This window comes from Myodes glareolus, chromosome 21, assembly GCF_982192425.1.
Source record: "Myodes glareolus chromosome 21, mMyoGla1.1, whole genome shotgun sequence".
NCBI classification, from domain to species: Eukaryota; Metazoa; Chordata; class Mammalia; order Rodentia; family Cricetidae; genus Myodes; species Myodes glareolus.
This window is the reverse complement of record NC_142046.1, coordinates 9,718,397-9,738,836: the sequence shown is the minus strand read 5'-3', so window position 1 is coordinate 9,738,836 and position 20,440 is coordinate 9,718,397. Positions and strand designations below refer to the sequence as shown.

The window sequence follows — 20,440 nt, the reverse complement described above, 5'->3', positions numbered from 1 at the left end:
GGTGCATACAGATATGTATGACTGGTCTTGGGACCCAGTGGCTCAGCCCGTCAGGAGCCATGAATTTAGTTCATACACACCTGTCCTTCACTTGCTAGTGATGGGACCTGAGGTTCAGACTCCACGCTGGTGAAATGAGGCCTTCCAGGAACAATTCCTCCACAGGACTCAGAGATGACGGGATTCACTGACACAGAACTCACAGGCATCTGCCTAGTGGCAGTGATGTATGCCATTAGGGATTGCCATCCAGGTGGAGAAAGTGTGTTCTGTCAGTAGCGAGCAGGAGCCAGGCCTGAATTTGGAGGGAGAGACTTGGAGGCAGACAGGGAGCTTGGGAAGAGACTGACTTCCTAGGGAAACCTCCAGAAAGACTGAGTGTCTCCTGACTGACTAACAGAGTGGGGTGGGGGAGGAGTCAGTAGAGAAACACAGCAAGGAAACAGACAGTGGTCACCTGACTGGAGGAGCCACTCTGGCGAGGTGGCCTGGGGCCTGCATAGCCTGCTTGCTCCTTGGCCAGAATGAGACTTGTAGTTGAGGGAGAGGCTGAGTGTTGGGGCACACACAGACTTGTGTACACACACACAGACACACACATACAGACTTGTAATTGAGGGAACGGCTGAGTGTTGAGGCACACTCATGTTGAGGCAGACGTGAGCCTATTTTGTTTTGTTTTTTTCATAACAGGGTTTCTCAGTAGCAATGGAGCCTGTCCTGGAACTCACTCTGTAGACCAGGCTGGCCTCGAACTCACAAAGATCCATCTGCCTCTGCCTCCCAAGTGCTGGGATTAAAGGCCTGCGCCCAACTTGAACAAAAGAAACTCAAACTCTTGCTCAAGTTCTTGAGTTTGAGTTTCTTTTGCTCACGTTGTTGACAACAAGTGTGGCCACACCCCGACCTAGGGCGTGGTTTACTTGGTTTTGGACCTTAGGGCGGCCCACAGAGGTAGATCCTCTCCACCCTGACCAAAGGTCAGAGAATTCAGGCCCACTTCTGCTCCTTCTTTAGTAATAGGAGGTTTCACATAGGGAGTGGCAGCCTGCAGGATACTTGATCTAGGGTGTTTTTACTGCCCCAAACATCAAATACCTTTACTCAGGATATCCACTTGCTGTCCCAAGGATTGAAACAAGTAACTGTTAGTCTTTTGCCTTCTTCCTCTCTTTTGTATTAGGGTATACTACAAAAACAAAAACAAACAAACAAAAAAGAGACAGAGACAAGCAGATTTCTGTGAATTCAAGGCCAGCCTGGTCTACGGAGTGAGTTTCAGGACAGGCTCTAAAAACGTAAAAAAAAAAAAAAAAAAAAAAAAAAAGTATGGAAAAATAAACGTGGGTGAACTCAGAACTCAGAATTCAGTAGTCACTCAGTTGCCCTCCCGTTATTATCCTATGTCTCAAGACTGACAGTTACTTGTTTCAATCCTTGAGCCGTGAAGCAGGTATCCTGAGTAAAAGTGTTTGATGTTTGGGGCAGTAAAAACACCCTAGGAAGTGCTTCTTTCTTATCTCTGTTCCTCCTACCTAACTTTTCTAATTCTCACGCCCCTATCCTGGAATACGAACCCGCTGCAGTTAGGATCGCAGCAGAAGTCACCCCAAAAACGTGGCTCCGGACAACTCAGCTCTTTTTTTTTTTTTTTTTTTAAACACTTCGGGGAATACCTTTTCAGTCAGGAGAGAAGGAGGTAGGAAGTGTGGATAGGATGTCCTAGACCACGCTGCCTTTGATGGACCTGCTTCTGTGACCACCTGTGTCCTCTGTCCTGTGTCTGCACACATCCCCACTTACCGTGCCCCTGGGGTATGCTGGTAGGAGGATCTGTGTGAATGTGAATGTGTGCACACATTTGCCAGGGTGATCTCTGATCCCATGTTTCTGTGTGTCCCCATGTGCCAGGGAGACCTTCACACTTTCCTTTTCTTCCTGTGAGTCAACAGATTATTTTCCTAAGTGCCACACACATTAGGCTCTGCACACACACACACACACACACACACAGACACACACACAGACACACACACACACACACACACACAGAGCACAGTGACCTTCTCAGCAAGGGACAGATTCAGCCATTGCCAGAGGAGTCAACATGACAGGCAGAGGAGTCAACATGACAGGCAGAGGTGTCACCGATGACCTCCTTCAGACTGTCAGGATAGTCAGCTAGTGGATGAACCTGGAGGAGTCTGTGGTGGGCCACACCAGTGCAGGCGAACAGGCAGCAACTATATTCTCTATATTCTGAGGGAATGGGTGAGAAGCAGTTGGATTGAGCTGACGCAGGCCTTAAATAGGCATGTGCAGGCCTGGCTGAGGCGTGTCTTGTCCCTCCACCACTCCCAGATGTCACCATTTACCAACCCACGTATTTCACAGTTTAGAAAGAAGCCATAGCCTCATGGCTCCACCATCCCTGTCTTCTCAGCCGTCCCTACTGGAGCTGTGTAGCCCCTGCCTTCTCAACTCTGTTACTGCCCGGTCCTGCAGGCCTCCCAGCCTCAACACTTTAGGAAAGGAAAGCCTCAGTTGGAAGACAGAGGTCACAGATGATCCTGGTTGAAGGCACTGTATAGCCCAGCCATCTAGTCTCCCATTTAATGTGACATTCTAGGGAAAGGTTGAGTGATCTGCTGGCTGATAATCCTCTTGCGACAAGGTGCTTGCTCAGTACGCACAAGGTAGTAGCATTGAGTACAGACTTAGGAGCATTTAAAAAACAACTGTGGCCAGGTGGTAGTGGCACACACCTTTATCCCAGCACCAGGAAGGCAGAGACAGGTGGATCTCTGTGAGTTCGAGGCCAGCCAGGTTTATAGAGCAAGTTCCAGATCAACCAGAGCTGTTATACAGAGAAACCCTGTCTCCAGAAATTAAAAATGAATAACCAACAACAGAAATAATTGTGGGGGGCTAGAGAGACGGCTCAGTGATTAAGAGCATTTGCTGCTCTTGCAGAGGTCCCAGCACTCATAACTAACTGCCTTTAACTTCTGGGGATCTACTGTCTTTCCTGGCCTCCATGGGTACCAGGCATACATGTGGTGCACACACACATAGTGTACTGTTTACACATGACAACAGTAAACCATTTAAAAAACTGTAGAAGCTCAGCACTCGGGAAATGGAGGCAGGCGGCTGAGGAGTTAAAAGTCATCCTTGAATTTGCTGGCAAATTCAAGGCCACCCAGGGCTACATGAAACCTTGTCTCAAAATAAAATACAACTGTAGTAAATGCGTGCAATTTGCCATTCTCTCTCTTCCATCTTGGCTTTTGGAGACTTGGAGCTTGCTCACGGCTACACTGCCTAGCCAGCAAGCTTCCAGAATCCTCGGCCCCGGGATTGCTGCACCTGACGTATCTGTGGACGCTGGGGACCTGAACTCAGGTTCTCAGGCTTGTGCATGAAGCACTTTACTAAACTGAGCAGTCTTCCCAGCTTCGTTTTAACTGTTTGTAAGTGTACAAATGTGCAGTTGTACAACTCTCCATTTGTGAAACCTTTTCATCTTCCTATACAGAAACCCTACACCAGTAAGTCATAACCCTCACCCCTTCCCAACAGTCCTGGGTAACCTTTGGCCTACTTTCTGGCTATAAATTTGTCCGTTGTAGGTATCTCCCATTGTTGTAGTTTCTGGGTCCTAGTGGCTCCTTCGGGGGGAGGTGATGAGAAGGCGTGGAATCAGTGGCGCAGACTCGGGGGTCAGGCGGGGGTCAGGCGGAAGGCAAACAGCAATGGGGAGAGCCTTATACGGCCTCCTCCCAGCACCCAGGTTGTTTCTGTCTGTTGACACTGTATGGTCACCCTTCATTGCTAGGCCCTCAGGTTAGCTCATCTCTCCGCCTTGTAGCCCTTATCTCCCTACACTTTGGTTTCTGGTTTCTGTCACTTGGCAGGTGTTTTCAGGGTTCATTCACATCATGTAAACTGTGTTTCACGGTGTCCATTCGAACATCTGTGGATGGGCAGGTGAACTGTATTTCTCACGTGCCAGTTGTGAATATCGCTGGTGTCAAAATTTCATACAAGTATTTAAATCTGTGTTCTGATCCTTTTGGGTGTACTTGTAGGAGTGTGGCTAATGCCTGGTGTGCAGTCGTCCTGTCTTTAGTGGGGAGGGCACACCGCTACGCTTTTTCTCAATGGCCACCGTCTGTCTTTTGTGTAGTGTTAGGACGTGGAAGTTAGCAGAAGCCTCAGCATCTCAGAGCTTTTGAATTTTAAACTCATCTTCCCTTCTTCCACAGAATCACCCCAGGAAAGGCCGGGCTCCCGGCGCAGCCTCCCCGGCAGCCTGTCGGAGAAAAGCACCAGCATGGAGCCCTCGGCTGCAGCCCCGTTCCGGGTCACGGTAACTATCTCTGCGTCACCACAGCCACTGCCTCCACCATCACCACCTCGCCCTGCAGGGCTGCTCTGCGACCCCGCATCCCCCTTCCTGGAGCCTCATGGACCGGGAGAGCATCCATCCTCTCTTGCTCTAGGTATCCAATCCCCTGGCGGCTCCCTGTTCTCTGGGGCCACTTGGGGTTCCGTTCTTTGAGGGAGGGGGCAGGTGGAGGACAGCCTAGGAGGCCACCAGGGCAGGCAGAACAGGCTGGGCCGGATTAGAGCCCTTGACACGTGCACACTGCCCTCTGCCCTTAAGATGCACATCTGTGTTTGGTGTCTTTCATAGGACAGTCCAGGGCATGCCACAATTTGATTCTGTCTTGACAGGTAAGAAAAGAATTCTGTATTCTCCAACTGATAGTGCCTTAAAATTGACCCAGACGCAGCATGTGTTCCATTAGCTGTTCAGTTTAGATAGCCGACATTTTTTTTTTTCTTTTTCGCCAACCTAAATGAGGGCTGGAGAGATGAGAGGACTCAGTCAATAAAATGCTTCCCTTGAAAGCCTAAGAACCTAAGTTCAATCCCTAGAGCCCATGTTTAAAAAAATGTTCCAGGTGCTATGTAATCACAGAGATGGGAGGCGGTGCAGGCAGGTCCCCGGGACTCGCTGGCTGGACGGCCTAGCCTACTTAAGTGACTGTCTCAAAAAATGTGTATGTTACTCTGAAGAATTCTTCTGTGGCCTGTACACAAGTGCACACTCCTGTGTACATGCACCAACATGCACGCACATGGATGCATGGGTTTTCACACATATGTACACATCAAAACCCCTAAATGACTTCACAGAAATGGGCCTCAGTGATGTTCGGTGTCCCTCAGTCACTCCTATGTATTCTCTCTCTCTCTCTCTCTCTCTCTCTCTCTCTCTCTCTTTCTTTCCTTCTGAGCTAGAGTCTTACTATGTAGCCTTGGCTGGTCTGGAACTCGCTCTATAGATGAGGCTGGCCACAGACTCACAGAGATCCACCTACCTCTGCCTTCCAAGAGCTGGGATTAAAGGTGAGCGCCACTATGTCCGTCCCCATGTATTCTTATTCTCTGCACTCAAACACACATTTGCACAGAACCGCTTACACAGCGGGCATGGTTGTGCTTGCTTCTCTACTGTGCTGTGGCAGGCACCTGGCATGGAGAAGGAGCACACACTGTCTTCCCCAGTGATCTCCAGTCTGGGTCAGAGATGGAGGTGTGAGCCTTTGATCATCCATCCATCCTCCATCTACCAAGTTTTCCCGTGTACTTGCTCTGTGCCAGACACCATTCTAGAGATAGGCCGAGTGGTAAGATTGTCAAAGGCAGTGCGTGGTGGGTGGAGTCTTGGACTCCCTGGTTTGTGTTGTTGCCAAGAGCTGCTGTGTCTCAGGCTCCAGGGGAGCAGATATGGCTGTTCTAGAGACTGGGAGAGTTGTCTTAGGCCCAGAAAGGCCAGTGTTTGACTAGGTGGTGATGGTGGTGGTGGTGGCGGCGGTGGCGGCAGTGGTGGTGGCAGTGGGAGTGGCGGTGGGAGGGCTTATGATAGGGGTGACTGGCAAAGGTGTGGGCTTACACTACACTGCTGCTGCTCTGCTTGGCGATCAGGGTTAGATAACTGGGTAGAAGGTGAGGCTGGCCATGTGGCACCTTGGGTACCAGGCTGAAGGGACAGAGCCTTCCCCAGGGCCACTCACCTTCCTACTTTTGTGAATGCTATGAAACTAGGTTCTGGGGTCCTTTCAGGCTTGCAGGACCTGGGCATGCACCTTTGAATGTACTCTTTCCCTAAGAGGAAGAGTCAGGGCTGAGGGTCAGCCTCTGGCCGGGAAGAAAAGTCCCTGTTGAGGGACTGTTTACACCCCTAGATGTAACAAATGGTTTCTGGGGGCTCCATTGGAGCAAGAACTAGATGCACTCCTCCATATAAGAACCACCATGGGCAAGGTGAACTTTTCAGGACCTTGGACCAATGATTGGTATCACCATGGTCCTGCCACTGATGGCATATCTACTGTGTGGCTAGCACTATCATATTGTGTGCCAGGCACTGTGCCCGCTGTCCTACACCCCTGACCTGCAATCCTTCGGGCAGCACTGATAATGATCTCCCATTACAGAGGAGGGAACTGAGGCTCAGTGGGGTAGGTAAGTCATTCCCTCAAGCTCAGGCCGATGAGTGAGAACCAGGTGTCTTGAGCCCCGGGACTTGATTGCGGCTTCCCAGGACTAGGTGCAGGAATGTCATGGGCATCCCGTGGCCAGTCAGTTCCCCTGTTTGTGGCTCCAGTGTGCGCACCATCATACTCCATGCTGCTGTGATCCATGGCTTGGTAATTGCCCGCTGGGATTGGCATTTGTCCTGTTGTGTCTTCACTGTTCCCAGGACAGAAGCCCCCTGAGGATGGAAGTCAGCACCAGCTCTAGTACTCAGAACCCACTCAGGCTGCTGGACTCGGGTGGGGTTTGCACAGTGCAGGGGCGTGCTCATGAGCCGTTTGTCCATGCACCTCCTGAGGAATCCAGGGTTCAAAGTCATTGTCTCTGTGTCATAGAGCCCCTGATTTACAGGCAAGCACTGGTAGGGCTGTTGGCCATGTCACTTTCTTGTCCTTAGGCATTTTGGTCCTTTGTTTCTGTAGCCTTTAAGGACAGGGGTATGAGTGAAGACTCTTGGCCTGGGTGCCTGCAAGTGCTTGGGTATGGAGATCTGGGTTCAGATCCTAGCACGTCCCTGAGTTACGACGTGACCTAGTTAGCTACATAGCCTTTCAGAAGCTCTGCTAGTTTACTGTCCTGTGGCAGGACTTAACTGGTGAGATGCGCTGGGGTCAATCATATTCATCCGTTAGATCCACGTCCCAATTGCAGTTCTCTTTCTGGAGATTACTGGAGGGCTGGGGAGAGCTGGCTAGAGGACAGAAAGCGTGGTGTTTGAGGTACTGGGAGGGGGGGAGTACCTCCTCACCCACATTTCTGAGCGCTTATTCTTTCCCAAGTTTGCATCCTCCTTCGCTGCTGCTCCCTGTAGACCCTGAGGGGGCCTGAGGAACATGGCTTTGCCTGGGGGAGGCAGGGGAGATACCACAGGCTGTAATGAATCTGCCACTGTTGCTGCCATTGCAAACCCCGGTGACGGGATGTCACCATCTCTCACAGAAGGTGCCCTGTGGGAGAGGACTGGATCTGACAGAGGTTCCACCCAGCTGAAAGTGTTTCTGAGCTTGGGTTGTGTGCTCCTTCCCAGGGCTCCCAGCCCTTCTGTGAGAGGTTGTCCCCATTTCATAGGGCACAGGTGGCCCAGTGCTAGCCCCACCGCAGCCTCTTAGACTGGAGGACTTGGGAGAGCCTGTTTTTCCTTGCTATGAAATGAAGTTGATGGCTCTTGTGGTCCAGCTTTGAGATTTGGAAGAGTTGGAGATCCTTCCAACTCAAGTGCAGCTTCCAGCATCAGGCGGCAGTGAGCATGGGGCTGTGTGTGTCCCAGCCTGAGGGGTAAAGAAGGGTGGGGGAAGGGCTGAGAGTCGGTGACCACAGGGCCTCCTGTTTCTCTGGGCTTCACACCCAAGGCTGTCTTCTCTGACCCAGGTTATTGGGAAGTGGGAGACAATGAGAGGAAAGAACATGCAGGATGCGGGGCCCTGGATCAGCAGACGTGTTGGCCAACCCCTCCTGGGCCACAGTCCCCTCGTGTGTTCCCAGGGGCCCTGGATCAGCAGACATGTTGGCCAACCCCTCCTGGGCCACAGTCCCCTCGTGTGTTCCCAGGAATCAGGTTGTTGGGAGACGGGGAGGTGCTGACAGCCATGGCTCCCTGGAAGGCCCCTTGGCGTTTGCCATCCCTAGGTGTGGGCAGAGTCCTTCCTCCTTCCTCCGGCCCCTAGGCTGTTGACCTTGAGGAGTCCCAGGACTGGAGTGTGAGGTCGAAGAGGCTCTGGGAAACTTGACAGCCAGTTGATCCCTCCTTGGGAAGTTGAGAGTAGAGATGCTTGAAGGTTTGGCTGAAATTAGGTCTCAGGGCTGTGAGATGGAGAAGAAGTGTCAGAGGGGAGACTCAGGGAGCTGTAGAAGCTGCAGATATACTCTGGAAGCAGGCCTGCGGTTCTTTGCCGTGGTTCACTTCTACCGGTGTGGGGTTGTTTCACAACCTCCGTGTTTCTGATGCAGTGACAGGTATGCCGGGCGAGCTGTGGGAACCCAGGATAAGAGTTCTCTGGCTGAGGGAGGCAGGGAAATTCTTACAGTGGGGACCTTTAAAACTGGGCTATCGAAAAGAAATAATAGTTCATTTAGAGGAAGATCTAACCAAACAAGAACAAACCAGTGGTCCTGACTGGAGTGCTGGAAGCAGGAAGGCAAAAGCCAGTCGAGAAGCAGGAGGGGTCTAGTGGGGGCGCTGAAGCCTTTGTCCTTTCTCCTTAGAGTCAGGAGCTACAGGGGGCCAGGGCTGGGGAATGGTAAAGGCCTCCTGTCTGAATAAGCAGGGACCCCAGGCACATGAGGTGGACAAGACTGTCTGGATTTGTGCTCAGGCAGAGAGCCAGGAGTTTCATCAGTCGACAGAGACCTGGGCAGATGGGGGATTCAGGATGGGTCGGGGACAAGCCAACTGCTATTCTTATCTGACCCTTGATCCCCTAGCTTAGGTGTCCTCGTGGGATTCTGCTCGCTCAGTCCTGGAGAGGGCTGGCCCAGCCTTAGTAGCATGGAGAGGGAGGGGGATAAGGAGAGGCCCCCACCCCTTCTTTTCAGCTCTAGAACCTTCTAGAGTGTCCCTTGTTCCCTCTGGTAACTACTGAGGTGTGAGTGGTTGTTTCCTGGCCTGTGTCCCTGGCTCAGGGTGGAGTGCTGGGAGCAGTGGCTGGCTTGTTGAGAGCCTGGAGCCCTTTTCTCTCTTCTCGTGAGCTCCGGGGCGGTGGTGCTGACTTCTCTTAACAGACCAACTGGGAGGGAACAGATTTGAATCTTGACCACTGCTCCCTTCTGTGGGCAAGTTGCTCGTCTCCAGACCTCTTTCCTCATGTGCAAACTGGGCAGCTGTGAGGGCTCCAAACCATACAGGTAGGCGGCCAGCCAGCGTCCACCCCCTGCTGCCTGCTGTTTCAGGGCACACCCTTTACACACTTTCCCCAGAGCTCCGGGTAGTAGGGTCTATCCTTCTACTTCACACTGTCCCAAAGCATCATCACCCCGGCAGCTCCCGATGCCCAGCTGGGACCAGGAGGTGGAGAGAGGGGAAGGAATGAGCGCTTGGGGAACCAGAACAAGTGTTCTGAGGGGACAGAGCTGGCCAGAGCTGACCAGTCTGCAGGGTGTTTTCCCACCAGTTGGGGGCAGCAGAGGGCAGCGAGTGGACATCTGGGTGGCTACTCTCAGCAAGAGCTGAGGTCCTAGTTGTATCCCTAGCCACAAGGAGCCATTATGTTTTGAAAGCTGTCAAATGAGATGTGGGTTACAACACTGGCCAGGGATTGGCTAATAACAGCTGGGGGATGGCATGGGTGGCTGAGCTGGCTTGGCCTGGGTTGTTCAGACAGCTGTCCCCTTGGGGCCATTGGAGGGCCACAGTTTGGGGCGCCCACAGACTTGCATCTGGAGAGTCTCGGGGTGAGAGGCTCGTGTGTAAACTGACAGGAAGGGTTAGAGCACTGTCTGAACTGTTACCGGCTCCTTGGGTCCCGTTAGTATCTCCACTACTTGGGGGAGAGAGTCAGAGGGCATTCTAGGGGAGGTAGAGGACAAGTCAAGTCCTGACTGGGTCCCAAGCTCAACATGGCTGTTCGTTTCCTCCTTACAACTCCAGGTCACACACATTGTACTTTCCAAGATAACTGCACCGCACATAGGGAAAGCCCAACCCCCAGGCTGCCTCTCTTGTGCACCTGGATGTGGAGAGCCTCCTGGACCGTGCTGGCTGCCCGTGGCCAATGTGTGCTTGCCAGTGTCATCATTTGAACGAGGACTCTCCAAATAATCGGGAGGTGTGTTGCTTGGAGATCACACAGTCAAAGGGGGTCAGAGCTGACATTTGAATTCAGGCTCCCCTCCCCCACTTTTCCTTGCACAGCACATGGGCCGGCAGGTGTCTCTGTAGGACAGACACTCCGGCATAGGAGAGAGCTTCTCTTTGCACCCCACCTTTTAACTCTGCAGGCCCTTTCTGGAGCCTGGATAGTGGCATGGTTCAGATGCCTTCATTTTCCTATTTTCTTTCTCTCTGTGTGTTGTGTTAATGTGTTCTCATGGAGGTGCACATGTGTATATGGTGCCCACGCTTGTGTGTTCTCATGGAGGTGCACATGTGTATATGGTGCCCATACTTGTGTGTTCTCATGGAGGTACACATGTGTATATGGTGCCCGTGCTTGCGTGTTTTCGTGGTGATGCACATATGTATATGGTACTCGTGCTTGTGTGTTTTCGTGGAGGTGCACATGTGTATATGGTGCCCATGCTTGTGTGCTCTCGAGGAGGTGCACATGTGTATATGGTGCCCGTGCTTGTGTGCTCTCGAGGAGGTGCACACGTGTATATGGTGCCCGTGCTTGTGTACACATGTGTGTGTAGAGACCAGAAGGTGACTTTGGGAGCTTTCCTCTGCTTCTCTCCCTCTCCCCCCATCTCTGATCTCTAAGACAGGTCTGTCCTTGGCCTAGAGGTCGCTGGTGTTAGCTGACTGGCCAGTGAGTCCTGGGGACTTGCCTTTCCCTGCTTTCCCAGCATGTGCCCCTGAGCCTGGCTTGCTTTCTTTTTCCTTTTCCTCCCTTGTCTTCTAGGGATTGAACTTAGGCCCTCATTCTTGTGTGGCGTACACTTTACTGACAAGCATCTCCCCAACCTCCCACCCCCTCACTTTTTTTAGACAGGCCTTGGACTCTTGAATTTTGGCCTCCACCTCTTGAGTGCTCAGAGGATGGGCATATACCATCATGTCTTCTTTATACAGTTCTGGGGATCTAACTCAGGGCTTTGTGTATGCTGGGCAAGCGCTTTACCAACTTAGCCACACAACTAGCCTGATTTCCTCACTGTTTCCTGATTTCCTCACTGTTTCCTGCTATGAATACAAAGAGGTCCTGTGGAATCAGGGTTGGATTACAGACATAATTATATGTGAGTTCTTGGGTAGGATTTGCTTCTGAAGCCAGGAGGCCCTCTGTGGAGGTAGCTGATACTGACATCTGTTTCCTACACTATTCTACACATGGTGATGAATTACTGTCTGTGGGATTGCTTAAAGAACATCTGAGAGGAACCATGAGTGTCCCTCCCCTGCCCTGGTGCCTACTAGGGGGTAGGTGGATCCATTTCCCCAGCCTCACATCCGGAAATCCAGAGCCCCACAGGCCTGTCCCAGCCTCTGCCTTGGGGCAGGTTCATCTTCCATCTCCTGCTTTGAGAAGCTCTTATTGGCAGCTGTGCTCTCTCCTCTCTGAAAGGCCTTCCTGGGCAGACATCTCCTTGGGAGCTTCAGTATCTCCTGTCCTTCTGCTCACTCTGTCACTAATGATCCACCAGCTGATGGTGACCTTCTCAAGGGCAGTACTGGCTTCTGATTCCTTGGAATCTTCAGAGCCTGCTGTGGGCACTGCTATGGGCTGGTGGAATAGTGGGGGGGGGCATAGGGAGCGAATTAATTAGATGGGGGTGAGGTGGGGAGCAACCGCCTCCTCAAATCTGAGAGTCCCCCACTCTGTGCCTGAGGCCGCTGAGGCCACCTACTCTGAGAGAGAAGGTTGACCTGTTGCCCAGCCTGACAGCACATCAGCATGGCTAGGCCTCTAGACTCGACTGCCGTCAGAGCAACCTTCAGCTGACTGCCAGACGTGGAGGCCAGTGGCCCGGCTGTGACTGTTTTCCTGTGGACAGGCACTGGCACTTGGCAATCCTGCTGCTCGGTCTTTAGGTCCTGCTGCACCTCTCAGTCTGGGCTTTCTTACTGCTCAAGGCAGAGCCCCCCTGGGGTTTCTGTTGTTCCCTATTGGTTAGCACGTCTCCCTGGTCCAGGTCCCTTAGGTCCAGGCCTAATCCGAACTCTAGGGTGCCTGGGAGGCTCCACCCTCTGGCCTAGCATTCATCCTTTGGGTTAGCCACTGTTTCCCTAAGGTCCTCTTCCATTTGTCGGCATTGGATTCCTGTTGGTGTGGTGGGGGAACATACCCCAAAAGCGAAGGGTTTAGAGGTCAGCTAGTTTCTAGACCAACGAGGAAACGGAGTCACAGAACGCCTAACATGCTTGTTCAGGGCCTCCTGCTCCCTGGCTGTATGGCCCTGTGTGAGGTTCTTGCTTTCTGAGCCTCTAATTTCTCATCTGCATAATGGGTTGTGAGGACCAAAGGAATCATGAAAAGCTCTAGCACAGGGCGTGATGGGGACTCCGTGTGTGTGTGTGTGTGTGTGTGTGTGTGTGTGTGTGTGTGTGTGTGTGTTGGGTCAGCTCCTGTTGTGTGGTGAACAGGGAGGCTGAGTACCCTGCTGGGCCACCTCCGCCAGAACATTTGCTCACACAGGATGGGGAAGGCGTGATTCACTAGGAAGATCGGCCTAGTCATGGGATCTCAGCCCTGAGGCCAGGGGACTGAGAGGCCGAAAGCAAGGGAAGGCTCCCTGGTGGAGTAGACTTCCTGAAGCCACCTCCTGTGCTAGCCTAAGGTCAGCCTAGAACAATGGTTCTCAGCTAGTGGATTGTGACCCCTTTGGGGAGTTCAGTCCCCCCCCCCCCATTACCTAAGACCATCGGAAAACACAGTATTTACATTACAGTTCATAACAAAATTACAGTTATGAAGTAACAACAAAATAATTTTTTATGGCTGGGGTCACTGTATTAAAGGGTTGCAGGATTAGGAAGGTGAGAACCACTGAGCCAGTTTATGCTAAAGGCCTGTCCACGGGCCTGGTTACTTCATGGGATGGTCAGCCACTCCTTGCTGCTCCCTGTGTCCCAGCTGAGCCTGATTTCCACAGGAGGATGTCTGCTCAGGCCCGGGGGAAATATTAGAGGGCCGTATTCATATAGCCTTTCCCCGCCTATGTCACCCACCATGTGCCTTCTCCGGGCCTCAGGGTTTCAGGGGCCCTTGCCTTGCATTTCCTCATGCTGTGTCATGAGCCCCAGCTGATAGTCTGGAAGTTGGAGGCCAGGGGGCCCTGCAGCAGTGACAGGGATCTCCAGAGCAGTCACACTCACTGCTGTCCTGAGCCCACAGTCCGCCTGCATTTCCCTCTGTGACTGCCCTGGCCTTGCCTCTCTCAGTAGACCAACCCGCTGTCCCTTCTTTCGTATTTCTAAAAGGCTGCCTCCTCTGGTAAGCCCACCAGGATTACTCCTAAGTGGACTTCTTTAAAAAGTCTTCTTTCGCCAGGCGGTGGTGGCATACACCTTTAACCCCAGCATTCGGAAGGCAGAGGCAGGTGGATCTCTGTGAGTTTGAGGCCAGCCTGGTCTACAAGAACTAGTTCTAGGACAGGCTCCAAAGCTACAGAGAAACCCTGTCTTGATTGTGTTGTAGATATAAATTCACTCCGGAAATAGTGAATACTTGCCAGGCATGCGGCCCCTGCTCTGGGTTTTTGCAGTCCAGTGTGGCTAGGAGGCTTTAAAGATACTCATTTGTATTGAAAATGTCCACAGAGGGACCTGACCAAGATCAGGGGCATTAAGGATGCCAGCTTAGGGTCCTCCAGGCCAAGGGGCTTCCGTTTCAGAGAGCCCTTTTGGGGTCTGTGCTGGTCAGAGGGAGCAGTAAAAGCAAGGTCAGGGGACGTGGAGGCCATGGTGAAGACAGTGGGCAAGAGGCCCGCGTGCAGCAGTGGGCTGGACTCTCCTGCCGGATCCCGTTGTCCTCACAGACACCGCATTTTTATAGTTATCTTTCCTTTTACAGGCGGGGAAGCAGCCACGATGTCCAGCCACTGGCTTAGGCAGCGTGACTCCTGAAGAATATTGTCTTCTACGCCCCACTTTTTCGGGGAGATGGAAGACAGATCTTGGATTTGGCCTGGCCGTTCTTGGGGTTTTGCCACTTGGGGACTTGTGAGTGTGTTAAATTTAGGGCAGAAAGACATGTTTGGGACAGGAGTTTGTTGCTCTTTACAAAGCCCTGAGAGCCACACATTGAGGCCCTGTAAAGATGGGTAAACAGGGTGTGCTCAAGAGACACCCCAAAATGACACTCCCACATAGGGCAGGGAGAAAATATTGGTGGCAGAATTAAGCCAGGTCTTCAGGGCCACTTTCCCTTCGTTCCCTGGTATGACTTGCGTTGGCGGCAGTGTCATTTGTGGCTACCTGTTAACTGCTGAGCCTGTGTGTGTGTGTGTGTGTGTGTGTGTGTGTGTGTGTGTGTGTGTGTGTGTGGGCTCGTTTCTATGTTCTCTTGTATTTGCATGGTACGTGTGTGTCTTTGTCGTGTGCATGCTGGTTGGCCAGCATACATATTTGCACGCGCATCTGTGAGTACAGTGGTGCTGGAGAGACACATGTAAGACATATAAAACCTTTCTTGTGGGCGTGCCTTTTGTGTGGGCATTGTTGCCATGCCTGTCCTTGAGCTTGAATACGGTTCCAGGCTTGTGTGTTTCTCCATGCGAGAATGTGTTTATGTGCGGCTTTCTGGCCAGGATGTTGGTTTGAGACAGGGTCTCATTCTGTAGCCCAGGCTGGCCTCCAACTCAAGATCCTCTGCCTCCTCCATGCTGGATTACAAGTGTGCCCAAATTCTTGGCTATTCAGTATTTTGAGACAAGAGTTTATTCTTGAATGTCCTAGTCTCGTTTGGGGACTTCATGGCCTGTGGTCCTTTGTTCTGCTGACAAGGGGGACTCTGAAGATCTTTCATGTTTAAGGGAACACTAGCATAGGTCAGAGGGTGATCTGTGGGCATAAGATGGCCCACAAGTGGGAGGCCATCAGAAAGGCAGCAGCTTCTAATTCCAGCTTAAAATTCCTCTTCTCTTTCTCCTGTGACCATGCCTGTCATTTCATTAGTGAGTCATTCCCCAGCTTCGGTCACCTTTGATGGTGGAGGAGGTTCGGAGGAATGGCACATGCGGAGGACATGGGCAGAGCCAGAGCATTCTTTGGCACTGAGTGCCAAACCTGGGAGATCTGGGCAACCCAGCTGGTCATTGATCTTAACCTCATAGGATTGGCAGGTGCTGTTACTGGCGAGCACTCACTCACCCTAGTCCTTTGTGTTTCCTGTGGAAGACTGAGGAGGCCTGAACAAAAGAAGTACAGCTTCCTGGGAGAGTCTGGAAGCATGGTGCCGAAGCTGGAAGGAACTGAGGAGTCCTAGGTATTGTGCTTGGTTATTCTAGACAAATCTGAGCACCCTCTGGGCCTTGGTTCTAGTTTGTACCATGTGGGTCCTATTGCTTTTACCCATCCACTTAGGAAATAGGTCTCTTGCCACCCTAGCTCCTGCCCTTGCCTGCTATGTGCCTAGCGTCTCTCTTGTCTGGGGTTCCAGAGGTGGCACTCTCTGGCTGGGATCTTCCCCTGCCTTTTCTGTTTTGCTTATTTAGATGTGTTCTTGGCATTTCGACAGAGCCCTAGAATGGAATTGAAGGAGACATCTGTGAAAACAGCCTCCCTCCCGAAGCGTCCCTGTTTGGGTTTGGACTTTTAAAATCTGGCATGGGTAGAGCTGGGTACTGCCCAGCATGGATCCTTGGCATTCTGCCTGCATTCTGAGCACCATCTCAGAGTTGCAGGTTGGACAGATAGAGGGAGACAGAGGTATGCCAGGCCGTTTACACATCTGCAGTGACCCAGGGTCGGCTTACAGGAAGGGGAGGAGATGAAAGCTGGGCTGGGTGGAAGGTGGAGGTATTGCTGGCTGGACACTGAGGGTAGGGGAGGAGCATGCCCTTGACTGAATACTCCCTGTCCTCTAGGTCTGGGCTCAGGACTGTAGGAGATATATAGCCGGTTGGAGCCCCTTGGTGACAAGGGGCTCCCAGGGTGTCGTGGCCGTGTACACCCTCTAGAGTACAGTGCCTGTGAGGACAGGACAGGTTAAGACTCTCCTCCCCTGTGAGTCCTGTGTGCAGAGTTTCACCTTGGAGGAAGGAGGTCCCCACTCTGCTCATCCCACATTCCAGAACTCTCCTGGGTAGGGTCCAAGCTCTGCTAGATAACAACCTAGCCACTCTGAGCATGGATCTTCATCTCTCCTAGCCTCCACTTCTGACACTGAAGCCCCCGTTCTGCCAAGGATTCTTAGCAGAGGCCTTGAGCCTCCTAGGCTGACTTCCTCCCTGCTGAGAGATGTGCTCTGAGTTTTCATGGACACAGCAACTTGGCAGAACAGGAGCTTGCTCGATAATCCGTCATTCATCATCATCATCATCACTTGCAATTGGTTGATATGGGTGAATGAAGAAATCACGCGTCTGGAATTCTGAAAGGGTTCTCAGCGCTGCTGGAGAGCCTCCCAGAGACGAGCAGGGGTGGACCAGATGTTAGGACAGAACGGCTGCAATGTGAGGGGGTGCCTGGTGACCCGTTTTTCTAGCCAGAGACACCTACGTTCTCCACTCTGGTCTGACCTGGGGGGGGGGTGTCGGCCGTGAGTGGTCATGTTCTTTTGGGTGGGGGGCATTCACAGAAGGGTAAAGCAAGGACTAGCAACAGCAGCCTTGTATGAAAGCCCTGAGACCTTGCTTGAGCCCAGTACACTGGCAAAGCTGCCTGTGTGTTAATGGAGGCCAGTACCCCACAGGGGCGGAGCAGGCCCTGTCCCCGTGGACTGTAGACCGCCTGCTGTGTTTTACACTTCAGTCCCTGCTCCCTGGATGAAAGCTTAGGCCTCACCTGAGCAGCCCCATGGCCGCACACTGCACATGGGGAGTCCTTTAGAAGAAAGCACTAGTTAAAAGAGTGGTTCTCACTCTGTGGCTGCAAGCAGCTTCATTCATGTCTCTGTCCCCAACGCTAGGCAGCCTTCAGACTCCGTAGAGGCCCAGGCAGATTCTTCCCTGTGTTGCTCACCCACACCTTGGGACAGAAAGAATTGTCTGCACTTGAGCCATTCTCAGTAATGGTGACAGTAAAGCCACAACATGTGATTGCTTAAATATTTGCTGATATTCTGGTAATATCTGAGCATAATTCTTCCCATAATCCCGGAAAGTAGGTCCCATCATTAGCCTGTTTTACAGGTAGGATACTAAGGCTTGAAAAGGACCAGTAATTTTTACCGAGATTGTCTGAACCTAGACCAGACATGGTGTTGCATGTCTGTAATCTCAGCACATGGAAGGGAATAGAAAGAGTAGGAGTTTTGAGGTCAGCCTGGGCTATGTGAGACCATGACTCAACCTCTTCCCCTGGCAGGGGTGGGGTGGGGAGATTTGATCCTAGGAAGCCAAGTGTGATGGTACAACCCCTGGAATCTTAGTGCTCAGGAGGCTGAAGTAGGAAGATCATGAATTCAGGGCCAGCCTGGGCTACATGCTGAGCTTCTTCTCAAAAAACAAATGAACAAAGATTTTTGAACCTAGGCACCATGAAAAAGTTTGAGGTCCCCAGAGGTTGATTGGCAAGGCTAGATCCTGTGTGTGTAGGGTGATAGTCTCCTAAAGAATGTGTGATGGAGACTGGGGACAGGTGACAGGGAGCGACTGTGGGGGGTGATGGGGCGACTGTAGGGTGTGATGGGGGCGGCTGTGGGGGGGATGACAGGTTGACTGTGGGGGTGATGGGGGCGGCTGTGGGGTGACTATGGGGGGCGATGGGGGGTGGCTGTGGGGGAATGACGGGGGGGGCAATCATGGGGGGGTGATGGGGGCACAGGCAAAGGAGCGATTATGCAGTGATTTGTTGAAAGCATGTCTAGCCCTCATAGACGAACTAGCCTGACATATGCTATTATAGACTGCAGGTTTTTATACCTTTGTATTTGGAGGAGTTACTTGTGAGAATAAAGTTAGCTTTTGTTGGAGGTTCTGTTCTGCACCCCAAACCTAAACTCTGGTCAGCTTTATGTGTCCTGGCTAATCCTTACTGCATGTCCCTCCCTAACTTATTTCCCACCAGCTCTCTGAGACAAGCTGGGGTCTGGTACAGCTGGGTTTGAGGCCTCTGTGCCTACTTGCGCTTCTTAGTTCTTAGCCACGGGCTGTCAGTATGCCCAGCACAGCCCCAAAGTGGGTGTCAGGAGCTATTTGTTTGTTTGTTGAGTCAAGGTCTCACTACATAGCTCTGGTTTGCCTGGAACTCACCAAGATCTCTGCCTGCCTCTGCCTCTGGAGTGCTGGGATCGAAGGTGTGCACCATCAGGCTGATTTGAATGAACAAGAACCTTGTCTCATGCCACTTAGTTAAAGGTGGACTTGGGCCTTTGTTTTTCCTGTGGTGACATCAGGCTCTGTACCCGGTGCATGACAGGCAGGCACTCTGCCGCTGAGCTATCTCCCAGCTCTTTGACTTGGGTCTAGCATAACTTTCTGGCTTGAAGGCCAACTAGCTGCTCTTCATGAGTTCTGGCTCTGGCTGATCCCATGAAGGGTGAAAAAAGAAAAGGCTTGTCTCTTTCATCCAGGGCAGAGGACAAACCGCCTGACTCTTCAGCCCGGTGAATCTGGGCAGAGTCCGGGAATGCAGCTTGGGGCCTTTGATCTTAGGAAAGCCCTTTCACCTCTCTGGACCTTTGTCACCCTCAGTAATGGCTTGTTGGCTATGAGTCTCCTTCCAGGATGAGGGTGTTTGTTATATGTGGGGCTCTGAACTGGGACCCAGGTCTATAGGGCAGATTGTGGAGAAGTGGGTCTTAATAGGAATCCTCAATGACTCCCTGAAGAACCCCTCATGATCTGAGCTCCTGGGCCTCTTGGGCATGTAAACAACATGGCTGCTGTGTTCCCAGTGTCTAATGTGGCAGGCATTTGGAGTCCCCAAGGCCATTGGGAAGTCACTGCTGTCTGATAGCTGGCATCTGAGCCTCATGAGGACAAGTGAGGAAGCTGCAAGGGTCCAACCCACTTTCTTAGAGAGGAGAATACTCAGAAATAGGGTCGAACTGAAGATATTATTATAGAATGGGCTCCATTAATTATCAAGTGGGCTTTGTGATTTTTTGTACCTTAAGAGTGTAACAATTGTGAAATCTTCATCCGTGCAGAAAATGAAAACCAAGAGAAGTCCAAGTGTGCTGGTTAGACTCCCTAACTTAACACTCGTGAGGGAAGGCCATGCAGGTCAGCCAGGCGGTTGGGAGAGCCCAGCGTTTGCTTGGAGGTGCAGGGCCCCGCCTGCTGTGTCCCAGAAGCTTCAAGCTTCAAGTCTGCAATGCCTTGCTCGTGGATTATGTCTCAGGAGGAGGGTCCCTCCAGTTTACCCCGTAAGCCAAGAGGCACCTACTGAGTGCAGTGCGTTTGAACACCTTGTCAGGCCATGTGGGCACAGGGGTCAGATGCGCTTGGACAGTACCACCTAGGAAAGCCTTTGGGTAGGGTAGCATTTTAGTGGCTCTGGGAGAACATGTGGAATGCTGACAAGTGACAACAGGAAGAGAGGCTGCTATAGGTGGAAGAGGTTGGGGAGGAAGAAATGTAGAGGGAAAAGGGCAAGGCGAGGGATAGCTTAAGATGTTGCAAGAAACAGGGTGTCCTGTGGGAACTTCTCTGGCAGTAGCCCTTGGAGCTTGCTGTCCTCGGGCAAGACATCTCATCTCTGAGCAAGGCTTCTTCATTTGCAGACAAGGTCTTTCTGGTACTTTCTGTGTGGCACGAGAGGATTTACTTAGCCCATTTTTGAGCTTGTCATGTCTGGGGCGGGGGGTGAGGCTGCAAATGTGCCCCTGACCTTCTGAAGTCAGAGGACTGTCAGACCCACCCGTTCTGTGATAGATGAAATGTGACATTCAGATCACAACGACAGCACTGATGTCAAGATAGTTACCACCCCTTTACTTCTGTCCTAAGATTACCCGGGATGGAGACTGGGTGGGGCCCAGCACCCCTCCCAGACGAGCCCTCCTCAGGGAGTTCCAGTTCCCAGTTCTTCCCTCTCAAGGTGTCTTCTGCAGGTTCCAAGCGCAGTGTC

General features: G+C 52.0%; 1 protein-coding gene across 1 annotated transcript in view; it reads left to right on the top strand.

Annotated features, from left to right (window-relative positions):
• The window catches only part of Dab2ip (DAB2 interacting protein), a 109,624-nt gene that overhangs the window by 18,386 nt on the left and 70,798 nt on the right, over positions 1 to 20,440 (top strand). Inside the window, 1 exon segment of the mRNA XM_087899679.1 lies at positions 4,269 to 4,372. Coding sequence (XP_087755805.1) covers positions 4,269 to 4,372 — 104 coding nt within the window.